The 19,656-nt window shown below is 45.2% G+C and overlaps 1 protein-coding gene across 2 annotated transcripts in view; it reads left to right on the forward strand.

The window, feature by feature from the left end:
- Positions 1–19,656, forward strand: part of KIAA1328 (KIAA1328 ortholog) — a 242,659-nt gene that overhangs the window by 148,198 nt on the left and 74,805 nt on the right. For both annotated transcript variants that reach the window (XM_034773571.1, XM_034773570.1), the window contains exons 6-7: positions 8,166–8,848; positions 14,592–14,693. In XM_034773571.1, the coding sequence (XP_034629462.1) occupies positions 8,166–8,848; positions 14,592–14,693 (785 nt within the window). The remainder of the gene's footprint in view (positions 1–8,165; positions 8,849–14,591; positions 14,694–19,656) is intronic.

Raw genomic sequence — 19,656 nt, forward strand, 5'->3', positions numbered from 1 at the left:
CTCTTGAGTGGGATTTTTGGGGTCTTGGTTGGTGTCTTCTGGGATTCCCAGGTCTCCTCTGCTGGATCACATTCCTCCAGTTAAGTTTTCTCTTCTTGTTCTGGTTGTTGAGAGAAAGCTGCTCCCTGACCAGCCCTCAGCCTTTTATAACTTCCAGTTCCCACTGCTATGGATCTTCCTGATGAGCCTCAAGTCACCATCCCTCTTACCCACCCGTTGATCAAGGTCTTCCGTCAGTTGCTTTGCTGTTCGGTTACCATCCACCTGGAGTCCAGACTTGGGAAACTGGTTTTACCTAACACTGTTCTACTAAGGCAAGTCCCATTCCATTGTTGATGGTCTTTAATGACCTCTCCTTCAGAGGCAGACACCCAGGTACCAGTGCCCCTTTAACACAAGCAGTATGATGCAAGATTCCAGCAAAAGATAGCCAAAAGGCATATACATAGAGAGTGGAAGAAATCAAATTAGAATCTATACATAGATGGGTTCCACAAACCATCATAGGTGTTCTTTTGCTGTCATATATCATTGCCTATCCATATTTCTATCTTTGTGGTCAATTTGTGTCTCAGTCCCACCTGTGCAGTCCCACTGAGTTCAATAGGATTACACATGAAAAATGCAGCCTTCCTGGCATCCACACATCATTTCTTTGAATATGGACCATTTGTATTATGCACTTGAATATAGCAATTGTAATCCTACATCATTCATGAGGAACACAGCACCTTATCTCCGGCTAGGAAAATAGGCAACTAACCTTTTAAGTTATCTCCCTTATCTATCATAGGTATTAATGCAGACAATCATCATACGATCAAAGCACTTTATAATGATTCATCTTAGACTTTTTGTAATGGAGATTTTAATAAAAGATTGTGCAATAAAAAGAAAAGAAAAAGTAAAGCTGGACTTCAGTAGATCTTACTCATTTATTTCAAAACTTTCATTTTGTACGTTCTTCTAGGAAAATTCTTTCTTAATAATGATTTCAGAGAGTAGTTCCTTTACAAGACTTTATACCGTAGTTAAACTGTGTCTGTAGTTAAAAAAGAGACTGTTAAAATGGCACCAGTTTCTTCCCCACACCTGTTTTCTGAAGCATGTTTAGAATAATTTCTGTTTATTACTTTTCATCCCTGCTAGCACTGCAGAGTTGGCACAGCTGAGAGAGTAGAGTTTGAGCTGGAGTCTCTTCTGGTTTGCACTTCAGCAGTGTACTTGTTAATTTCATTCCAGTTTCAGAATCTGTATGTAAAGTGTATGTCAGTTATGTTAGTAATGTGTACCAGTGGCACTCTTCAAGATACCATCCTGTGTAGCAGCACTCGTTTTGGCTGTCTGTAAGGTTCTCTTCATCTTCAAGTAGTATCCCTATGGGTGCTCCACTTCAGGTGTGCATATGCCTTCGATTGGAGATTTTTGTTAGTAGTGTCCATTCAGCCCAAACATGTGCCCTACAGATCCTCATGCCCCGCACCAAGGCTGTCTAAGGCTGTGCAGACGAACCGGCCCCACTTCCTTCTCCACTGCCTTGCCCTGAGATGGACCTGTAGCCTGTCTGCTTCTAGCATGCCTTGTCCTATTAGAATCTTTTCCTTAGTGTTAGTTTATCTTAATAAGTTGTTAGTTTAGTTTTTAGTGATAGGAATGCCTCCCCCCTGCTTCTCCCATCAAGGAGACTTGCCTTCCTTGGGAGAGCATTCCTGGCTCTCCAGGCTTCAAACGTTGTCTCACTTGCCACAAGTCTATCCCAGTTATTGTTGACCACTTCAGGGGCCTCCGTTGCCTAGGAGAGTTGCACATCCCCCAGGAATGTAACTTCTGTTTAGCCCTGAAATCTAGGTTCAGAGAGAACTGAGAGATCAAGTTGAGGCGTCTGATGATCGAATGCTCATCAGAGTACACCAATTGCTGGGCAGATCTATTGCCCCTTTGGTCCAGGCCCAATACTCCCCCAAGAAGGAGAAGGCTTCATAGTCCTTTAAAAGACCCGGGAAGAGGGTCTCTGACTCACCTTCTAAGGAGTCTGCTCCATAAAGACCTTGGTCTCCGCTAAGTCAATGGTCTCAAAATTGTCGACTTCTAGATCCAATACTGTGGAGGCTGAAGGTTCCTCCAGTACCACCAGGGCCAGAAGCTCCTCCAAGAGAAAACACGGCTCTGAGCGAGCCTCAGGATGGACCAAGCATAACAGGGACGGCAAGGAGGGACATTCCTCCAAACAGGTCCCTATCAGATGCACCCCCACCATATAAATTGAAACATCTATGTCTGGCATCCTCCTTGGAGCATTCTAACCCCCAGTACCATCTACTTCCAGACAGGTTATCCCATTGGTACCGACACGCCATTCAGTACTCAAAGGACTTAACTGTCGCGGAGGAACCGCAGTCTCCATTGATCATGGGCATCAAGGATCCCTCAGTACGGAGAGTAGTTTAGTCTCTGGACTCTCATTTATCACTGGTACCACCCAATTCACCACCATTATCAACTGGGGCTTCTCCACTGTTCTTTGAGGAGGAGGGTGAAGGGGACTTCCATTCAGCCTCTCCTAACCACCCTTATAGGAATCCTTTCTGTGTGGGCCATAGAGAGGAATCCAGAACAAGACATCACAAGTGGTGAGAGCAACCCCAGGTGCCACCCCTTCCCTGTATGGACCCTCCCCCTGGAATGGTCATGTTGGGATTCCCTGACTGCTTACTAACAGCAATGGTCAAGAGCTCCGAACCTAGCCAACAAAGATAAGGGGGGAGACAGTCTCTACCACTTCAGACCATTCCCCAGCAGGGGGAGACATTTTGAGGAACAGGAAGCTAGAGCAGAAGAGGAGACTACTTCTCAAACCACTACCTTCTCATCATTCCTGATGAAGCAGGAATGCCTCTTCCACTGTCTATGGCTGATGATGTTAAGCAATTCCAAGACCACATCAAGTGCATGGCAGACTCCTTTAAGATACCACTCAAAGAGGTCAAGGAATTGCAACACAAGTTATTGGATACCCTTCAATTGGCAACATCGATCGGAGTCACTCTTTCAATTAATGAGGTGATCTTGGATTCTGTGCGGGGGCTGGCAAATCCTGAAACAGTGACACCACCTTGCAAGAGTCGGGAACAGGACGATGCCCTGTCACAATGGAGTGCAGTGGAATATCAGAGCTTTCAGTTATAAACTGCTTGAAGTAGTGTTCTTGTCCACTCGTAACACTGCAGAGTCCTGTTCAGTGCGGGACACCTCTACTGAACAGATAAACTCTATGCCCACAAACAATCGAGGACTCCTATCTTGAGGAGAAAAATCTTTGTTGGGATGAAGCACTTGAGAGTGAAGATGAGGGAAGCATGGAACAAGGAGACAATTGAAACAGGTAAGGATATCACACCTGTATTGGCCACATAGGCACTATCTGGGTAACCTTGTCCTTGTCCTGCCTGATCTTGTTCATCACTTTTAGAATCAGAGGGCTGGGGAAAATGTGTAATACAGGCCCTTCATATCTCCAAAAGGTGGCTGAAGTCTGTGTGAGCAGGCCAGGAGTGGATGTTCTGACAGCATAGCAGTGTAAAAGGCACCCCAGGCTAGAGAATTAAGGGGAGACAGCTGTTCAACAGTCCAGACTGTCCAGGGAATGTGTCAGGTATCGTTCGAGTTTCATCTGAACCAGACCATGCAGTTACCTGGTTTATTTCCCCCAACACCACGCAATTTGGGATGGGAAGCTTCCTTCCATACTTAAGATGACAGATAGGACCAAACTGTTCTGGAAGTCTCCTAGGTTATTTGTCTTCATTGCAGACAGATATAATGAGTCCGCTATTTCTACCCAGAGACTATCAAGGTGGATTTCGAGATGTGTTATCACTTGCTGTGAGATTGCCAACACCCAGCCTCCTGCTAGGATTCTGGCTGTCTCTATGAGGTCATAGTCAACTTCTATGGCCTTACTTAAGTTGGTCTTAGTTGGTGTTGGTCCTGCTTTGGGCAGGGGATTGGACTAAATGACCTCCTGAGGTCTCTTCCAACCCTAATCTTCTATGATTCTATGATTAAGGACACAGTAGTACCTGAAATCTGCAGGACTGCTGTGTGGTCTCCAATACATACTTTCTCCAAACACTTTTCCTTGGTCTGTGCCCCTAAATCTGAGACGGCAGTGAGCAGCTCTGTCTTCTGTACTAGACTCTATACCGAAGCAACCTCCTCCTGGTGATACTGCTCAGAAGTCACCTGAAATTGAGTGCCCATAGGGACACTGCTTGAAGAAGGAAAGGTTACTCACCTTGTGCAGTAGTTCTTGGAGATGTGGGTCACTATGAGTACTCAACTACCCACCCTCTTGCCCCTCTGCTTCAGAGTTTCCTTAGTTGGACTTAGCGGTAGAGAAGAAACTGAGTGCAGTTCACCCGCACAGTCCTGCATAGCCTCAGGGCAAGGCACAAGGATGTGTAGGGCACATTCACAGGTTGAACGGACACAGCTAATGAAAATCTCTGATTGAAGGTACATGGGACGCATGCACACCTGAAGTGGAGCACCAATAGGGGGACACATCTTGAAGAACTATAGTTACTACACATGGTTAGTAACCTTTCCATTTCACCTTTCTGCATACTCTACCCAATTAATAGTCTCCTGTCTATTTCAAAAAACTTCTAAAAACCCACCTATGGAGTCATGCTTAGGATACAGTCTGTAATGATTATATCACACCGTGTGTTTCTTTTCTTTGTTTTCTAATGTATCATATTGATAATTTCATTAAAGACAGGCACTGTAGATGAAATTGAAGTCGATTGGAATTTTGGGGGAAGTCGATGGGTCCAGGATTTCACCTGTATAAATATATAGATGGTACTAGTTTGTTCTTCAATCATAAAACCGCTAGAATAGTTACTTTGGGGAAAATATACTGTTTTACATAGGAAAAAACTCCCATTGAAGTCAATGGAGATTTGGCCTACATAGGGACTGTAAGATCTGTTTTGATGTTACTTGTTTCACATAAACAATGTGCCCACTGTATCAGTGTGTATATTGCTACTGCAGAGCACATCCACAGATTGTTTTTAAGAGAATTTTGTAGAAATTGCAGACTGTCTGAGTAAGCTGCAACGTGTGTGTGTGATATGTAGGGCTCAGTATTTATTTATACTTTATTCTGACTCCCTCAGCAGAAATTACAAGGATTACAATAAGAGAGTCATAGTGCTTCCGCACGTTTTCCATTCTAGCTCTTACAAAATTATGTGAACTGATTTTAGTGTATATTTATTTCTGTGTGGCAGTTTCACATTGGATCAAATCATATTAACTCCATATATCACAAGCAGCAGTTTATCTTTTGTTTGTTTACATTTTAGCTAAGGGAAGGAATGTCATTAAATAACATACAGAAAGAACGGGAGAGCTCCCGAAATGGGGAAGCACATCTGTTCCATCACAGCCCAGCGTGGGTCCCATGTCTTCCACAGGCAATATCTGTTTTAAACTCATCTAATAAAAGTACCTAATTCCTCATGTTCACAATGCAGTAGTGAGTGTGTCTTAGAATTCTCTTCTTCTTTCCCTTTGCCACCTTGTCCTGCCCATCACAGGCTGTTCATAGAGTGCCCTGACCTGATAATCCAACTCAGGTGTGGATGTCACTCTAGTTTTTAAATGGTTGGTGCCATTCTGCTATAGTTTTCAATTTAAGCATTAACAGAAAATAATATAACTTGCCAAAAGCAACAGAGGGTCCTGTGGCACCTTTAAGACTAACAGAAGTATTGGAGCATAAGCTTTCGTGGGTGAATGCCCACTTCATCAGACGCAAGTGGGCATTCACCCACGAAAGCTTATGCTCCAATACTTCTGTTAGTCTTAAAGGTGCCACAGGACCCTCTGTTGCTTTTGGCAAGTTATATTATTTTCTGTTAATGCTTAAATTGAAAACTATAGCAGAATGGCACCAACCATTTAAAAACTAGAGTGACATCCACACCTGAGTTGGATTATCAGGTCAGGGCACTCTATGAACAGCCTGTGATGGGCAGGACAAGGTGGCAAAGGGAAAGAAGAAGAGAATTCTAAGACACACTCACTACTGCATTGTGAACATGAGGAATTAGGTACTTTTATTAGATGAGTTTAAAACAGATATTGCCTGTGGAAGACATGGGACCCACGCTGGGCTGTGATGGAACAGATGTGCTTCCCCATTTCGGGAGCTCTCCCGTTCTTTCTGTATGTTATNACAGAGGCTAGGGACACCATTCCTTACCCATCCTGGCTAAGGAATGGTGTCCCTAGCCTCTGTTTGTCAGAGGGTGGAGATGGATGGCAGGAGAGAGATCACTTGATCATTGCCTGTTGGATTCAATCCCTCTGGGGCACCTGGCATTGGCCACTGTCAGTAGACAGGATACTGGGCTAGATGGACCTTTGGTCTGACCCAGTACGGCCATTCTTATGTCCTTGGGACATGGGAGTGTGTTTTTTTTGTCTGTAAAATCATCATGCACAGTGATGGCACCAAACAAATAATAACGAACAACTCTGATTGCCTTCTGGCAGCACATTGAATTCTGGTAGGTTGCCCTGCCGGCCCCTCTGACTTCTGAAATATTTTAATGTCCTGCACTTTTCACCCAGTCCTAGCATCAGACTTTTCTTGCACATTTAGTGCTGACACTAATGCAGATGCCTCCAATTCATTGGGTTTCATGGGGCAAAACATGGCATGTGCGGCTTTCAATCATACGGTGAAGAGTAAATTTTTGTAAAAACAAAGCTGAAAATAATCAAATATCAGTATTTAGGGGATGATCTACATTATTTTATTTTCTGTGAGGCCTACAAGAAACTCAATATGAAGGAGCTGAGGGGCAGTCAAATGAGTTGATATGTTGGTTTATATAAAGAATGTAAATAATGCATACAAAAACTGTACATAGTTGGATTAGATTCCTCTTCATCTCTTTGTATGTTGCTTGCATTCTTAAATCTAAGCTCTTTGGGGCAGAGATTGTCTCCCAGTGCATATGGACAGCAGCTAATCCATTGTGTGTGTTACAAGAATACAAATTGTAATTTTCTGTCCATCAGTGACCACCAAATTTCAGCTTGCTTGCTGCTGCTAAAGTGGTTTGTTTATCTTTAACAAACCTGGCTTCTGCAATTAAACACAATTAAATCTTTGACAAAGAGCCTGAGGGCCGAAACAGAGTTTAAATGCAATATGTTACTGAAATTAACGCACGCATCTAGGAAAAGAGCTATGAGTGCGTGATTCACTGCTGTTCTGATGTGCACAGCAACACAAATGCTTAACTGCCGAGACAAACCACAGTGCAAGGATATGCCAGGATATAAGCAGGATTTTGATGTCCCTTACATAATAGCCATGACTATAACACACCCCCTACGAGTTCACTTTTCATTGGGATGACAAATGTGAATTACAACTGCTTTCTTTCTGCAGAGTTTTATCAGAGTATAATCGCTTGCCCAACTTAATTGAAAAATCACTTACATTTATAGCTGAATTTAAACATGTTTTTTTATTTAAATGACAGCTTTTGAAGTAGAACCATATTTTAACGGAAAGTGGTCGTTTTTTATCTGTGTTTCTGTAAAGACATTTCAAAAACTCTCATCAAATTTCCGGCGGTAAGTAATATCCCATTCAGCGCAAGGTGAAATGTTTTACATCAAATCTCCTGCTGTGTAATGGCCAATCAAAGAGTATTTATAGTGGCTGAATGGATTTTTTGGCTCGGCATTCAAAATTAAACATTTTCATACATTAACATTTAATGTTTTTTGCCACTCTTCAAGTTGATTTTATGTAACCCTAGATACTCACAACGACTTGGTACTCTGAAGCTACTTGTTTATGCCGAGGATCCTGCAGACAGTAGTTTCATATTTATTGTACTTGTGTAGACTGATTGAAATGTAGATTCGATAGCAGGCTTATCTCTGCCTTTTGATAAACATTATATGAGTCTTGCTAGATGTCCATCAGCGCAACGCATCGAATCTCCCAGTACTGGTATGACAACTTTACTCTGTGAACTGATGAAGAGAAGCAAATTTTGCTAAGGAACAATACAATTTAACATTTATGTTAAATTTTGAAAGATGATAGCTTGTTTCTCTTATTGTAGGTGGCCAACAAGAAGAGTCCGTGCCAGCTACCACCTTTGGAACTGGATGGTTCTTATTTAAGTATAGTTAGACCACAAACGTTATACAAGAACAATAAAGCATCACAGTCGGGAAGTCCAGCCCTGTTTTCAGTACCTCCGCACTGTAGAAATAATCATGCTCATGAGACCACAGCCCACTACAACCAACAGGAGGTTCTGAATGAATGTCCAGTGGAAAATGGCTTGCACAGAAAATGTAACAATATGATGCTGTCAGCAAAGGAAAGGGGCCCATACCACACACAAATGGCTCCTGATGTGGGCCAGAGAATGAGTGAATTTCAGAACACTTGTCCTCACCAAATGAGTCATTGGGCTTGTATGCAGCCAGGAAGGTTGGAGAACATTCAGGATAGCCAAAAGGTCAGCCATGTACCCAAAAGACATTCTGGGCCGCTTCATGAAACCTGTGATTACTCTAGGCTTTCTCGAGTTTCTGGGATGAATGACAGTGTGGACTCTGGAGCAAAAGAAACAGAGCGTAGTAAAAGGCTGTCTGAGGAAAGAAGACAGCAGCTTCTGCTGCAGAAAATGGAGCTGGAAGTTGAAAAGGAACGTCTCCAGCAGTTGCTTGCTAAACAGGAAGCAAAACTACTTCTGAAGCAGCAACAGCTACACCAATCCAGGCTGGATTACAATAGGTGAGTTTGTGAGGTTTATAGATAGAGGATAATTGTTAGTGTATAAGGAATTTCTGTGGTACCTAACACTTACATGGAGCATTGAGAAACACAGAGTAATATCTCCTTTGTGCCTTGAAGAACTTGGAATTTAAACTAGACACTACTATAACCACGAGACTAGACATGGGACAACAGTTAAGGTAAAGAAGAGTGTGAGGACTGTTGGTCTAGAATAAGATAGGAAAATTGATGGAAGAAATTATCTTGGAGGAGGGATTTGAAAGAGGAGAGAGTGCATTAGAAGACTAGAACAAGGAGTTAAAGGTGTAGGAACAGCATCACAGAAGGTGCCAAAACCGTGAGTGGGAGAAAGACAGAATGAGCAGAAAGGTGCTAGATAAGACAAAGGAAGCAGGAAGAGTAATAGAGGGGAATGAGAGCTGTGTGTATAGACTTGAGTGCTGATGCTTTACTCAGCTGTACAGACATAAGGGAAGATGTGGTTCTTTGCTTAAGGGACTATGACGTAAATCAGATTCGGACGATACAGCGAGACAAAACCCCAACCGAGAGTCCAGTCTTGAATTCTGGGTGGTGTTTGATGAAAGGTTACCTGAAAAAAAGTGGGTTTAAACAGGGAGGTTGTTTTATGGGAGGTAAAGAAGAGAGGCCCTAGAGAATGAGGGGCCCCATGGAAAAAGGCACGAAAATAAGTGGAAAGTAGATACAAGACAGGTTGTTGGGATGAAGCATGGGAGGTGCTTAAGCAATGGAAGGGTTAGTGGGGAGGAGGAAATAAGAACAGCGATGTAGGCGGGTCAGAATTCTGCAGCGTTGTGAGCTGAAAATGAGATGCTTTCACTTGATGTAGAAGGTGAGAGCTTGCCCTGAAAGATATTTGTGTAAGGGTTTGACAGAGTGGTGGTAAGGGAAGACAGATTTAGCAGCAACATTTTATATAGACTGGCAGCGGGGAGAGGATAGAGGAGATGTATTGAAACCACAGAAGAGAAAGTTGCCCTAGAAAGAGGAGAGATGACTCAGTTGAATACAAGGATTTTAGTGGAAGGGAGAGAGGGAGGAATGGATGGAGTTTAGCAGTCTTGTAAAGGAAACAGCAAGAGGATTTGATGAGAGCTTTGATGTAGATATTATTTTAAAAGCGTCACTGACAAGGGGATCCCACAAGATTATGAATTACATGATCTGCATCCCACGCATGTATTTTCTCCTTTCCCTCCAACCCCACAACTGCTTTTCAAGTTTTAAAAGAGAATATTATAGCTGAAGGAGTTTTTTGCCTGTATAAACTGTACTCTGCTAAGTAACTTTCTCTGCTGCTTTTGTATGTAATGTGCAATCCAAAAATTTAATTGTATTTAGTTAGTTTTCACATGTCTATTTGATCGGAGGCAGTCACAATTGTCCGTGCGTAGTTGTGACAAGGCGCTCCACTCACCACTAGGATGGCACCTCCTCCTGGTCACTCTGGGGAATAGCTCGTGAGGTTGATGCCCCTTCCCACGTTTGCGCACTGTCTTTCCACCTCTCTGTCTTGGTTTGTGGCCCCCTCTCTCACTCCATGAGCTGCCTCTTTGTGACTTAGCCCTCCAGCCAGGTCACCAAACGGTTTTCCCCTTCCAGGATCGGAAAGTCTTTCCTCTCAAGTAGTCCTAGGCAGTCTTCCTCGTAGTGCCACTCCCTTAATGGTTGGCAGGGGAACCCAGATCCACCCTCTGCTCCGGGTTCTGGCTCAGGGACCCTCTAGACAGCAGTCAAGGCCTATTCGCTTCTAGACCTTAGTGTCTTTCCCTGAGCCCTGGCCTACCTTCCTGGCTTAGAATCATCATAGAATATCAGGGTTGGAAGGGACCTCAGGAGGTCATCTAGTCCAACCCCTGCTCAAAGCTATCCCCAAGTAAATTCCCCCCCTCTGGGTTTGCCAGCCCAAATGCACCTCCCTTCTCTCAGGGAATGACTGCAGACTCTCCCATCAGCCCCCTCTATTTCCAATTTCCTGTCTTTATAGTCCCAGCCCAGATCATTCCTCCTCAGTTGGGCTCCCTCACTCAGTCTTGGGTTTACTTGGCCACCTGATTCCCCTCAGCTATGGCCTGTTGGGTTAATTAGCCCCCTTTCCCATCTGCATTAACCCTTTCCAGGCAAGTGTGGGGTAAACATCTCATCACAGTTGGAAATGACTGAGTTCACAAAAGATTATAACTTCAGGTGAGAAGTAAGTAGGAACAGATGTATTCTTAAGAACATAAGAAAAGCCATACAGGGTTTTCAGAAGGAAATGAGCAGAACAGGGAATCATCAAGTGACCCATCCCCTGTCGCCCAGTCCCAGCTTCTGGCAAACAGAGGCTAGGGACACTTCAGAGCATGGTTTTGCATCCCTGCCCATCCTGGCTAATAGCCATTGGCTATCCTCCATGAACGTATCTAGTTCTTTTTTGAACCCTGTTATAGTCTTGGCCTTCACAACATCCTCTGGCAAGGAGTTCCATAGGTTGACTGTGCATTGTGTGAAGAAATATTTCCTTTTGTTTATTTTAAACCTGCTGCCTATTAATTTCATTTGATGACCCCTAGTTCTTGTGTTATTAGAAGGAGTAAATAACACTTCCTTATTTACTTTCTCTACACTAGTCGTGATTTTATAGTCCTCTATCATATCTCCCCTTTGTCATCTCTTTTCCAAGCTGAAAAGTCCCAGTCTTGTTAATCTTTCCTCATACAGAAGCTGTTCCATACCCCTAATCATTTGTATTGCCCTTTTCTGTGCCTCTTCCAATTCCAATCTATCTTTTTTTGAAACAGGGCGGCCAGATCTGCATGCAGTATTCAAGACGTGGGCGTTACCATGGATTTATATAGAGGCAATATGATATGTTCTGTCTTATTATCTATCCCTTTCCTAATGATTCCCAACATTCTGTTCGCTTTTTTGACTGCAGCTGCACTCTGAGTGGATGTTTTCAGAGGACTCTCTACAATGACTCCAAGATCTCTTTCTTGAGTGGTAACAGCTCATTTAGACCCCATCATTTTATATGTATGGTTGAGATTATATTTTCCAGTGTATATTACTTTTCATTTATCAACATTGAATTTCATCTGCCATTTTGTTGCCCAGTCACCCAGTTTTGTTAGACCCCTTTGTAACTCTTTGCAGTCTGCGTTGGACTTAACTATCTTGAGTAGTTTTGTATCATCTGCAAATTTTGCCACTTCACTGTTTACCCCTTTTTCCAGATCATTTATGAATATGTTGAACAGGATTTGTCCCAGTACAGACCCATGGGAGACACCATTATTTACCTCTCTCCATTCTGAAAACTGACTGTTTAATCTTCAAATATCCTATTTCTATGCATATGTCCCACTAATAAAAAGTAAGTAGAATATAAAGGAGACACAAGCAGAGTTGCTTTTAAAATGAATGTTTTCAGAGTCTTCTGAGAGGCATTGGCTCCCCAACAAAAGGACTCTTAAATATCTCTGTAATGATGTCATTCTTGTTGCTGTAATTGCACCTATTTTAACCAGTTTCTCCCAAGAAGATTTCAAGTTCTGCAAAGCTGTAGTTGCTAGAAAAAAGTACAGAAGAGGGTCCATAAGTGAATAGTCTGAGTCTTGAAAATATCTTCCATTACCTCTTCCCAGAAGTGCAGATGCTTGTGCATTTGCCATCTCATCTTCAAATAAGGCACCTACACTGTAGCAATCTGAATGTAAGAGGTTTTCTTGCAATCTCTTTAGAGTTAAATACAATTGAACTATCTACATCAAATATCTGCACATGCCTAATATTTACAGGTATCCTTCTCAAATGTCCCCTTTCCTGTTTTAGTTTTAGCTTTGTGATTCTCCTCTTCGGTCTACTTGCTAACCACAGAATTGCTTCTAAGGTCTACAGATGACGAAGATGTGTTTACTTAAGCATTCAAATACACCTTGCTAAATTGTCAGGAAGACTCACCAAGGAAGGAACTTAATCTATTCACTCATCTTTTACCATCACGAGGATAGTAAAAGACAGACAAACAAAACCAGCTAATGCTAATTTATTTGGCTGTCCCTCTTTCTCAATGGGTAGAATTGTGCGGGGCTGGATTAGGCTCATTCTGAGGTGCTAGAGGTGTCGTCATTTAAATGAGAAGGAAAAAAGGTCCTGACCTCTTGCACTAGTTAGTGGCTCTTAAAATGCCCATATATCTTTTGGCCAGGGCAGGAGTTAGCCCTTTTTTCATGGCCCAATTCTAACATCATTGCTTTCTGTCTCCCTAAATTCCCTCCTGTAGTTTCAAATGGGCTCAGTATTCCTCAATCCCATGTGCTCTGCCTGTCACTTTGCACACCAGAGGTGACTGCATTTCATTGGTGGGGGAAATGACTCTGTAGCAAGGCAGGGCACTCACCGGCACGGTGCCTCCTGCTGGTCCATCCGGGAATTAGCTCATCCACCTCCAGAGCGCCCTCTATGGGCCGGTGTCTCGCCCTCTGTTATCTGCCCCTGTTGTCTCCACCACCTCTGGCCCCGTGTCCCTCTGTGACCCCGGTGCCCCTTACCTTGGGGTGCTGCCCCACAGCAGTGTCCCCACACTCTGGGTTTCCCCTCCCATGGGAACCCCCAATCCCCTATACCCACCTCGCCTCAGTGGCTACAGTCGTCATCTAGCTCCTTCACTCAGGGGCAAACTTCAGTCTGTAATGGCCTCTCATCACTGGCAGGGGGGTTGGAACTGCTGCCTTTCTTGCCCTGGCTGCCTTCCTGCAGCCCTAGTACCTCCTCAGGCCTTTGCCGCAAGGCCTCAGCCTGGGAGGTCGCCAGGCCAGAGCTCCCCAGCTCAGCCTGCCCCTTCCCGGTATGCTCTGTCCAAGGTACCCCTGTCTTTACCAGGTACCCCTGTCTCTAGTCTGGAGCAAGACTAACTTCCTTTTCCCCAGGAGCCCTTCTTATACTGGCCCAGTCGGGCCCTGATTGGCTGCCTCAAGCCCTCTTGTGATTGGCTTCCCGGGGCAGCCTTTTCCGGGGCTGTTTTTTTAACCCCTTCCAAACCGGAGCAGGGTGACTGCCCTGCTACAGACTCCTCTAGGTATGTTTAATTACACTTCAGGGCAGCCCAAAATTACACTGGCTTGAGGTGCAGAATGGGCCATCTGCAGTCCTGGCTCAGTGATAGGTTTAAGGTCCTTTCTGTTACTATCCATGAGGGCCAGAAATTGGATCTTTATAATAATCGAAAGGGAAACCTACCTGCATGCTATTTTCTATCTTGATTCGAACAAAGGAGAGGATACTCCGATAAAGAAGGAACATCATCTGTTGAGACCAGCAGTTGCCTGGGACTGCATCACCATATTAAAGATGGAGAACAGCTGCAAGCTCCTATATTTTATTCAGCTTTCATGCCACCCTTGAGCCCTTGCCAGGTGCTAGGGCATCCCTTAGTGTGGCGAAGCATGAATATTTTTCATAGTTTTTCTCATATTTCTCAAGAGAGCAAGTCTTTGAAATCAGTAGAAATAAAGAATTTTTGTCAACCGCAGCCCTCAGAAACAAAGGCAGCAGGTGGAAGCTGTTTTCCCCAAAACTGAGGGGGGTGAGGGAGAAAATGGAGAGGTATTGTGAAAGCGTCTCTGTATAATGTGCTCTGATCAGAGTTCACCCTTTTGTGTGTGTTGGGGGTGGAGGTGGCTGCAGTTACAATAGCTTCCCCAGGATGTAAAGCTAACTAACTCCACCTTTCCAGATTTAAGGGCAACGTTTTTGATTCAGAAGTGGTCACTGATGAAGCACCAGGCGGGCCAGGAGGACCAACCCTTATGACGAATGGCACTGGCATGGGGCTAAGGTAATCTCTCTCATTTTCTTTTAACCATTAGCAAGTACTTCTAAGTGTTGGTGTATTTTCTTCCTTCTCAAAAAGATGATGTTGGCTGCCACATGCATATTTTTGGTCTGTACTTCTATTTGATTTGGGTTAAATGCTGCTAACCAGGAACGACCTCATGAAATAGTCTAGATTGGTCTCTAGCAAATTTATTCATAACAAAAAGAAAGGATGGTCTTGTGGTTAAAGCACTTGACAGAGACTCGGGAATGCTGGCTTCAGTTGTGTGTGACCTTAGATCATGCTGCAGGGCTATAAAATTGTAGGCTGGAGCCCGGACTCTGGAACCCTCCTCCATCAAGGGGTCCCAGAGCCTGTATGTCTACACTGCAATTCTATAGCCCCGCAGCCCAAGCCATCTGACACAGGCCATCCAGGAGTGTTTTAATGCAGTGTAGATATACTCTGAGTCTCTCTGTGCCTCAGTTCCTCATCTTTATAATAGAAATGATGCTATCCTTTGTTGTCTTGTCTTTTTAGATTCTAAGCTGTGCAGGCCAAGGACTGTCTTGCTAGGTGTTTGTACAGTGCCTAGCACAATGGGACCTTGATCTCAATTAGGGCCTCTAAACACTACTGGAATGAATGTAATTAATAATTGTAGATAGCTGTGGCATTTCCCTGTTACTGGAGGAAGTCTACAAGGGCACATGTGGTCGATCTCCGTCTTAATGGCACTTCTTGATCACCTGGCCTTTCCTCACTCCCCTTCTAAGCAGGAAAATCTCTTTTGCTTCTAAAACCGTTCCCGGATACAATTCCCCTCTCTGGTCTCTGATCTGACTGACACTGCAGTGTCCTGCCAGAGGTTAGTCAGTTTGGCATTGTATATCTTTTGGCCCTGAGGTGTTGGTCAAAGGCTGTGTGTAAGATCTCTTCTCAGCAAAACAGGAAGGAGAGAATAAAAAAGTATACAGGCCTCTCAGTGCAAAAGAAATCCTCTCACTGTTTAGGGTGCTAAAGCAAACTGCTAGATAAGAACTCTAGGTGTCAGAAGTGTCTTCCTAGCGGTCAGTCCTCTCCTCCTACCTTCACACATTGACTAGACATTGTAGATTAATAAGGGTAGACCCAGGCTCAGCAGTGTGTTGGCTCATCCCCGCCCCGACCAAGAAAACCGAGAGGTCTGCTGCTTGCCAGGAGCTAGGATTCACGATGTGACGGAGAGACTGCTGAGACTCATCAGGCCCTCAGATCGCTACCCCTTCCTGCTTCTCCACGTGGGCACTAATGATACTGCCAAGAATGACCTTGAGTGGATCACTGCAGACTACGTGGCTCTGGAAAGAAGGATAAAGGAGTTAAAGACGCAAGTGGTGTTCTCGTCCATCCTCCCTGTGCAGGGAAAAGGCCTGGGTAGAGACCGTCAAATTGTGGAAGTCAACGAATGGCTACACAGGTGGTGTCTGAGAGAAGGCTTTGGATTCTTCGACCATGGGATGGTGTTCCGAGAAGGAGGAGTGCTAGGCAAAGACGGGCTCCACCTAACGAAGAGAGGGAAGAACATCTTCGCAAACTGGCTGGCTAACCTAGTGAGGAGGGCTTTAAACTAGGTTCACCGGGGGAAGGAGACCAAAGCCCTGAGGTAAGTGGGGAAATGGGATACCGGGAGGAAGCACGAGCAGGAGAGTGCAAGAGGGAAGGACTCCTGTCTTAGACTGAGAAAGCGGGACAATCAGCAAGTTATCTTAAATGCCTATACACAAATGCAAGAAGCCTGGGAAACAAGCAGGGAGAACTGGAAGTCCTGGCACAGTCAAAGAACTATGATGTCATTGGAATAACAGAGACTTGGTGGGATAACTCACATGACTGGAGTACTGTCATGGATGGATATAAACTGTTCAGGAAGGACAGTCAGGGCAGAAAAGGTGGGGGAGTTGCATTGTATGTAAGAGAGGAGTATGACTGCTCAGAGCTCCGATATGAAACTGCAGAAAAACCTGAGAGTCTCTGGATTAAGTTTAGAAGTGTGAACAACAAGGGTGATCTCGTGGTGGGAGTCTGCTATAGACCACCAGAGCAGGGGGATGAGGTGGACGAGGCTTTCTTCCGGCAACTAGCACAAGTTACTAGATCGCAGGCCATGGTTCTCATGGGAGACTTTAATCACCCTGATATCTGCTGGGAGAGCAATACAGCGGTGCACAGACAATCCAGGAAGTTTTTGGAAAGTGTAGGGTGCAAGTGCTGGAGGAACCAACTAGGGGCAGAGCTCTTCTAGACCTGCTGCTCACAAACTGGGAAGAATTAGTAGGGGAAGCAAAAGTGGATGGGAACCTGGGAGGCAGTGACCATGAGATGTTAGAGTTCAGGATCCTGACACAAGGAAGAAAGGAGAGCAGCAGAATATGGACCCTGGACTTCAGAAAAGCAGACTTTGACTCCCTCAGGGAACTGATGGGCAGGATCCCCTGGGAGAATAACACGAGGGGGAAAGGAGTCCAGGAGAGATGGCTGTATTTTAAAGAATCCTCATTGAGGTTGCAGGAAAAAACCATCCCGATGTGTAGAAAGAATAGTAAATATGGCAGGCGACCAGCTTGGCTAAACAGTGAAATCCTTGCTGATCTTAAACGCAAAAAAGAAGCTTACAAGAAGTGGAAGATTGGACAAATGACCAGGGAGGAGTATAAAAATATTGCTCAGGCATGTAGGAGTGAAATCAGGAAGGCCAAATCACACTTGGAGTTGCAGCTAGCAAGAGATGTTAAGAGTAACAAGAAGGGTTTCTTCGGGTATGTTAGCAACAAGAAAGTCAAGGAAAGTGTGGACCCCATTACTGAATGAGGGAGGCAACCTAGTGACCGACCGAGTATGTGGAAAAAGCTAATGTACTCAATGCTTTTTTTGCCTCTGTCTTCACGAACAAGGTCAGCTCCCAGACTGCTGCACTGGGCAGTACAGCATGGGGAGAAGGTGACCAACCCTCTGTGGAGAAAGAAGTGGTTCGGGACTATTTAGAAAAACTGGATGAGCACAAATCCATGGGGCCGGATGCGCTGCATCCGAGGGTGCTAAAGGAGTTGGCGGATGTGATTGCAGAGCCATTGGCCATTATCTTTGAAAACTCATGGCGATCGGGGGAGGTCCCGGATGACTGGAGAAAGGCTAATGTAGTGCCCATCTTTAAAAAAGGGAAGGAGGAGGATCCGGGGAACTACAGGCCAGTCAGCCTCACCTCAGTCCCTGTGTAGAAGGGCGGACTCACCCCTGCGGCGCCTCCTGCTGGTGACTCCGGGAATTAGCTCTTCCAGCGTCCTGGAGCACCCTCTGCAGGCCGGTGTTCCGCCTGTCCTCTTCTGGCCCCCATGTCCCTTCCAGGACCCCGGTGCCCTTATCTGGGGGGCTGCCCTCGGGCAGAACCCCTTTCCACTGGGTTTCCTCTCCCCGGGGAACCCCCACCCACTATCCCTACCTCGCCTCAGGATAAGGCCATTGCCAGTCACCAACTAGCCCCCACTCCATGGGGCAGACTGCAGTATTGGCAACTCATCACTGGCAAGGAGGTTTTGGACCTGCTGCCTTGGCCTAGCCCTGGGCTGCCCTCTGCAACCCCAAGTACCCCTTGGCCTTCCGCTAGGCTGCAGCCTGGGGCTATCCAGGCTGGAGCTTCCCAGCTCCTCAGCCTGTCCCCAGCCCTGCTCCACTCAGGTACGCTATCCCTAGCTTGCTGCAGCTAGGCCCTTCTCTCTCTGCACTCAGAGAGAGACTGCTGAGCTCCTGGCACCCAACCTTTTTATACAGGCCAGCTGTGGCCTGATTGGGGCATGGCCCAGCTGTGGCTATTTCCCCAATCAGCCCAGCTTTTAGAGCTACAGCCCTCTGCCAGGGCTGTTTTAAGCCCTTCCAGGCAGGAGCGGGGTAACCACCCCACTACAGCCTAGAAAAATCATGGAGCAGGTCCTCAAGGAATCAATTCTGAAGCACTTAGAGGAGAGGAAAGTGATCAGGAACAGTCAGCATGGATTCACCAAGGGCAAGTCATGCCTCACTAACCTAATTGCCTTCTATGAGGAGATAACTGGGTCTGTGGATGAGGGGAAAGCAGTGGGTGTGTTATTCCTTGACTTTAGCAAAGCTTTTGATACGGTCTCCCACAGTATTCTTGCCAGCAAGTTAAAGAAGTATGGGCTGGATGAATGGACTATATGGTGTATAGAAAGCTGGCTAGATCATCGGGCTCAACAGGTAGTGATCAATGGCTCCATGTCTAGTTGGCAGCAGGTTTCAAGCGGAGTGCCCCAAGGGTCGGTCTTGGGGCCGGTTTTGTTCAATATCTTCATTAATGATCTGGAGGATGGCGTGGACTACACTCTCAGCAAGTTTGCAGATGACACTAAACTGGGAGGAGTGGTAGATATGCTGGAGGTTAGGGATAGGATACAGAGGGACCTAGACAAATTAGAGGATTGGACCAAAAGAAATCTGATGAGGTTCAACAAGGACAAGTGCAGAGTCCTGCACTTAGGACGGAAGAATCCCATGCACTGTTACAGACTAGGGATCGAGTGGCTAGGAAGCAGTTATGCAGAAAAGGACCTAGGGGTTACGGTGGACGAGAAGCTGGATATGAGTCAACAGTGTGCCCTTGTTGCCAAGAAGGCTAACGGCATTTTGGGCTGTATAAGTAGGGGAATTGCCAGCAGATCGAGGGACGTGATCGTTCCCATCTATTCGACATTGGTGAGTACTGCGTCCAGTTTTGGGCCCCACACTACAAGAAGGATGTGGAAAAATTGGAAAGAGTCCAGCAGAGGGCAACAAAAATGATTAGGGGGCTGCAGCACATGACTTATGAGGAGAGGCTGAGGGAACTGGGATTATTTAGTCTGCAGAAGAGAAGAATGAGGGGGGATTTGATAGCTGTTTTCAACTACCTGAAAGGGGGTTCCAAAGAGGATGGATCTAGACTGTTTTCAGT

Source organism: Trachemys scripta, chromosome 6, assembly GCF_013100865.1.
Source record: "Trachemys scripta elegans isolate TJP31775 chromosome 6, CAS_Tse_1.0, whole genome shotgun sequence".
In the NCBI taxonomy this organism is placed as follows: Eukaryota; Metazoa; Chordata; order Testudines; family Emydidae; genus Trachemys; species Trachemys scripta.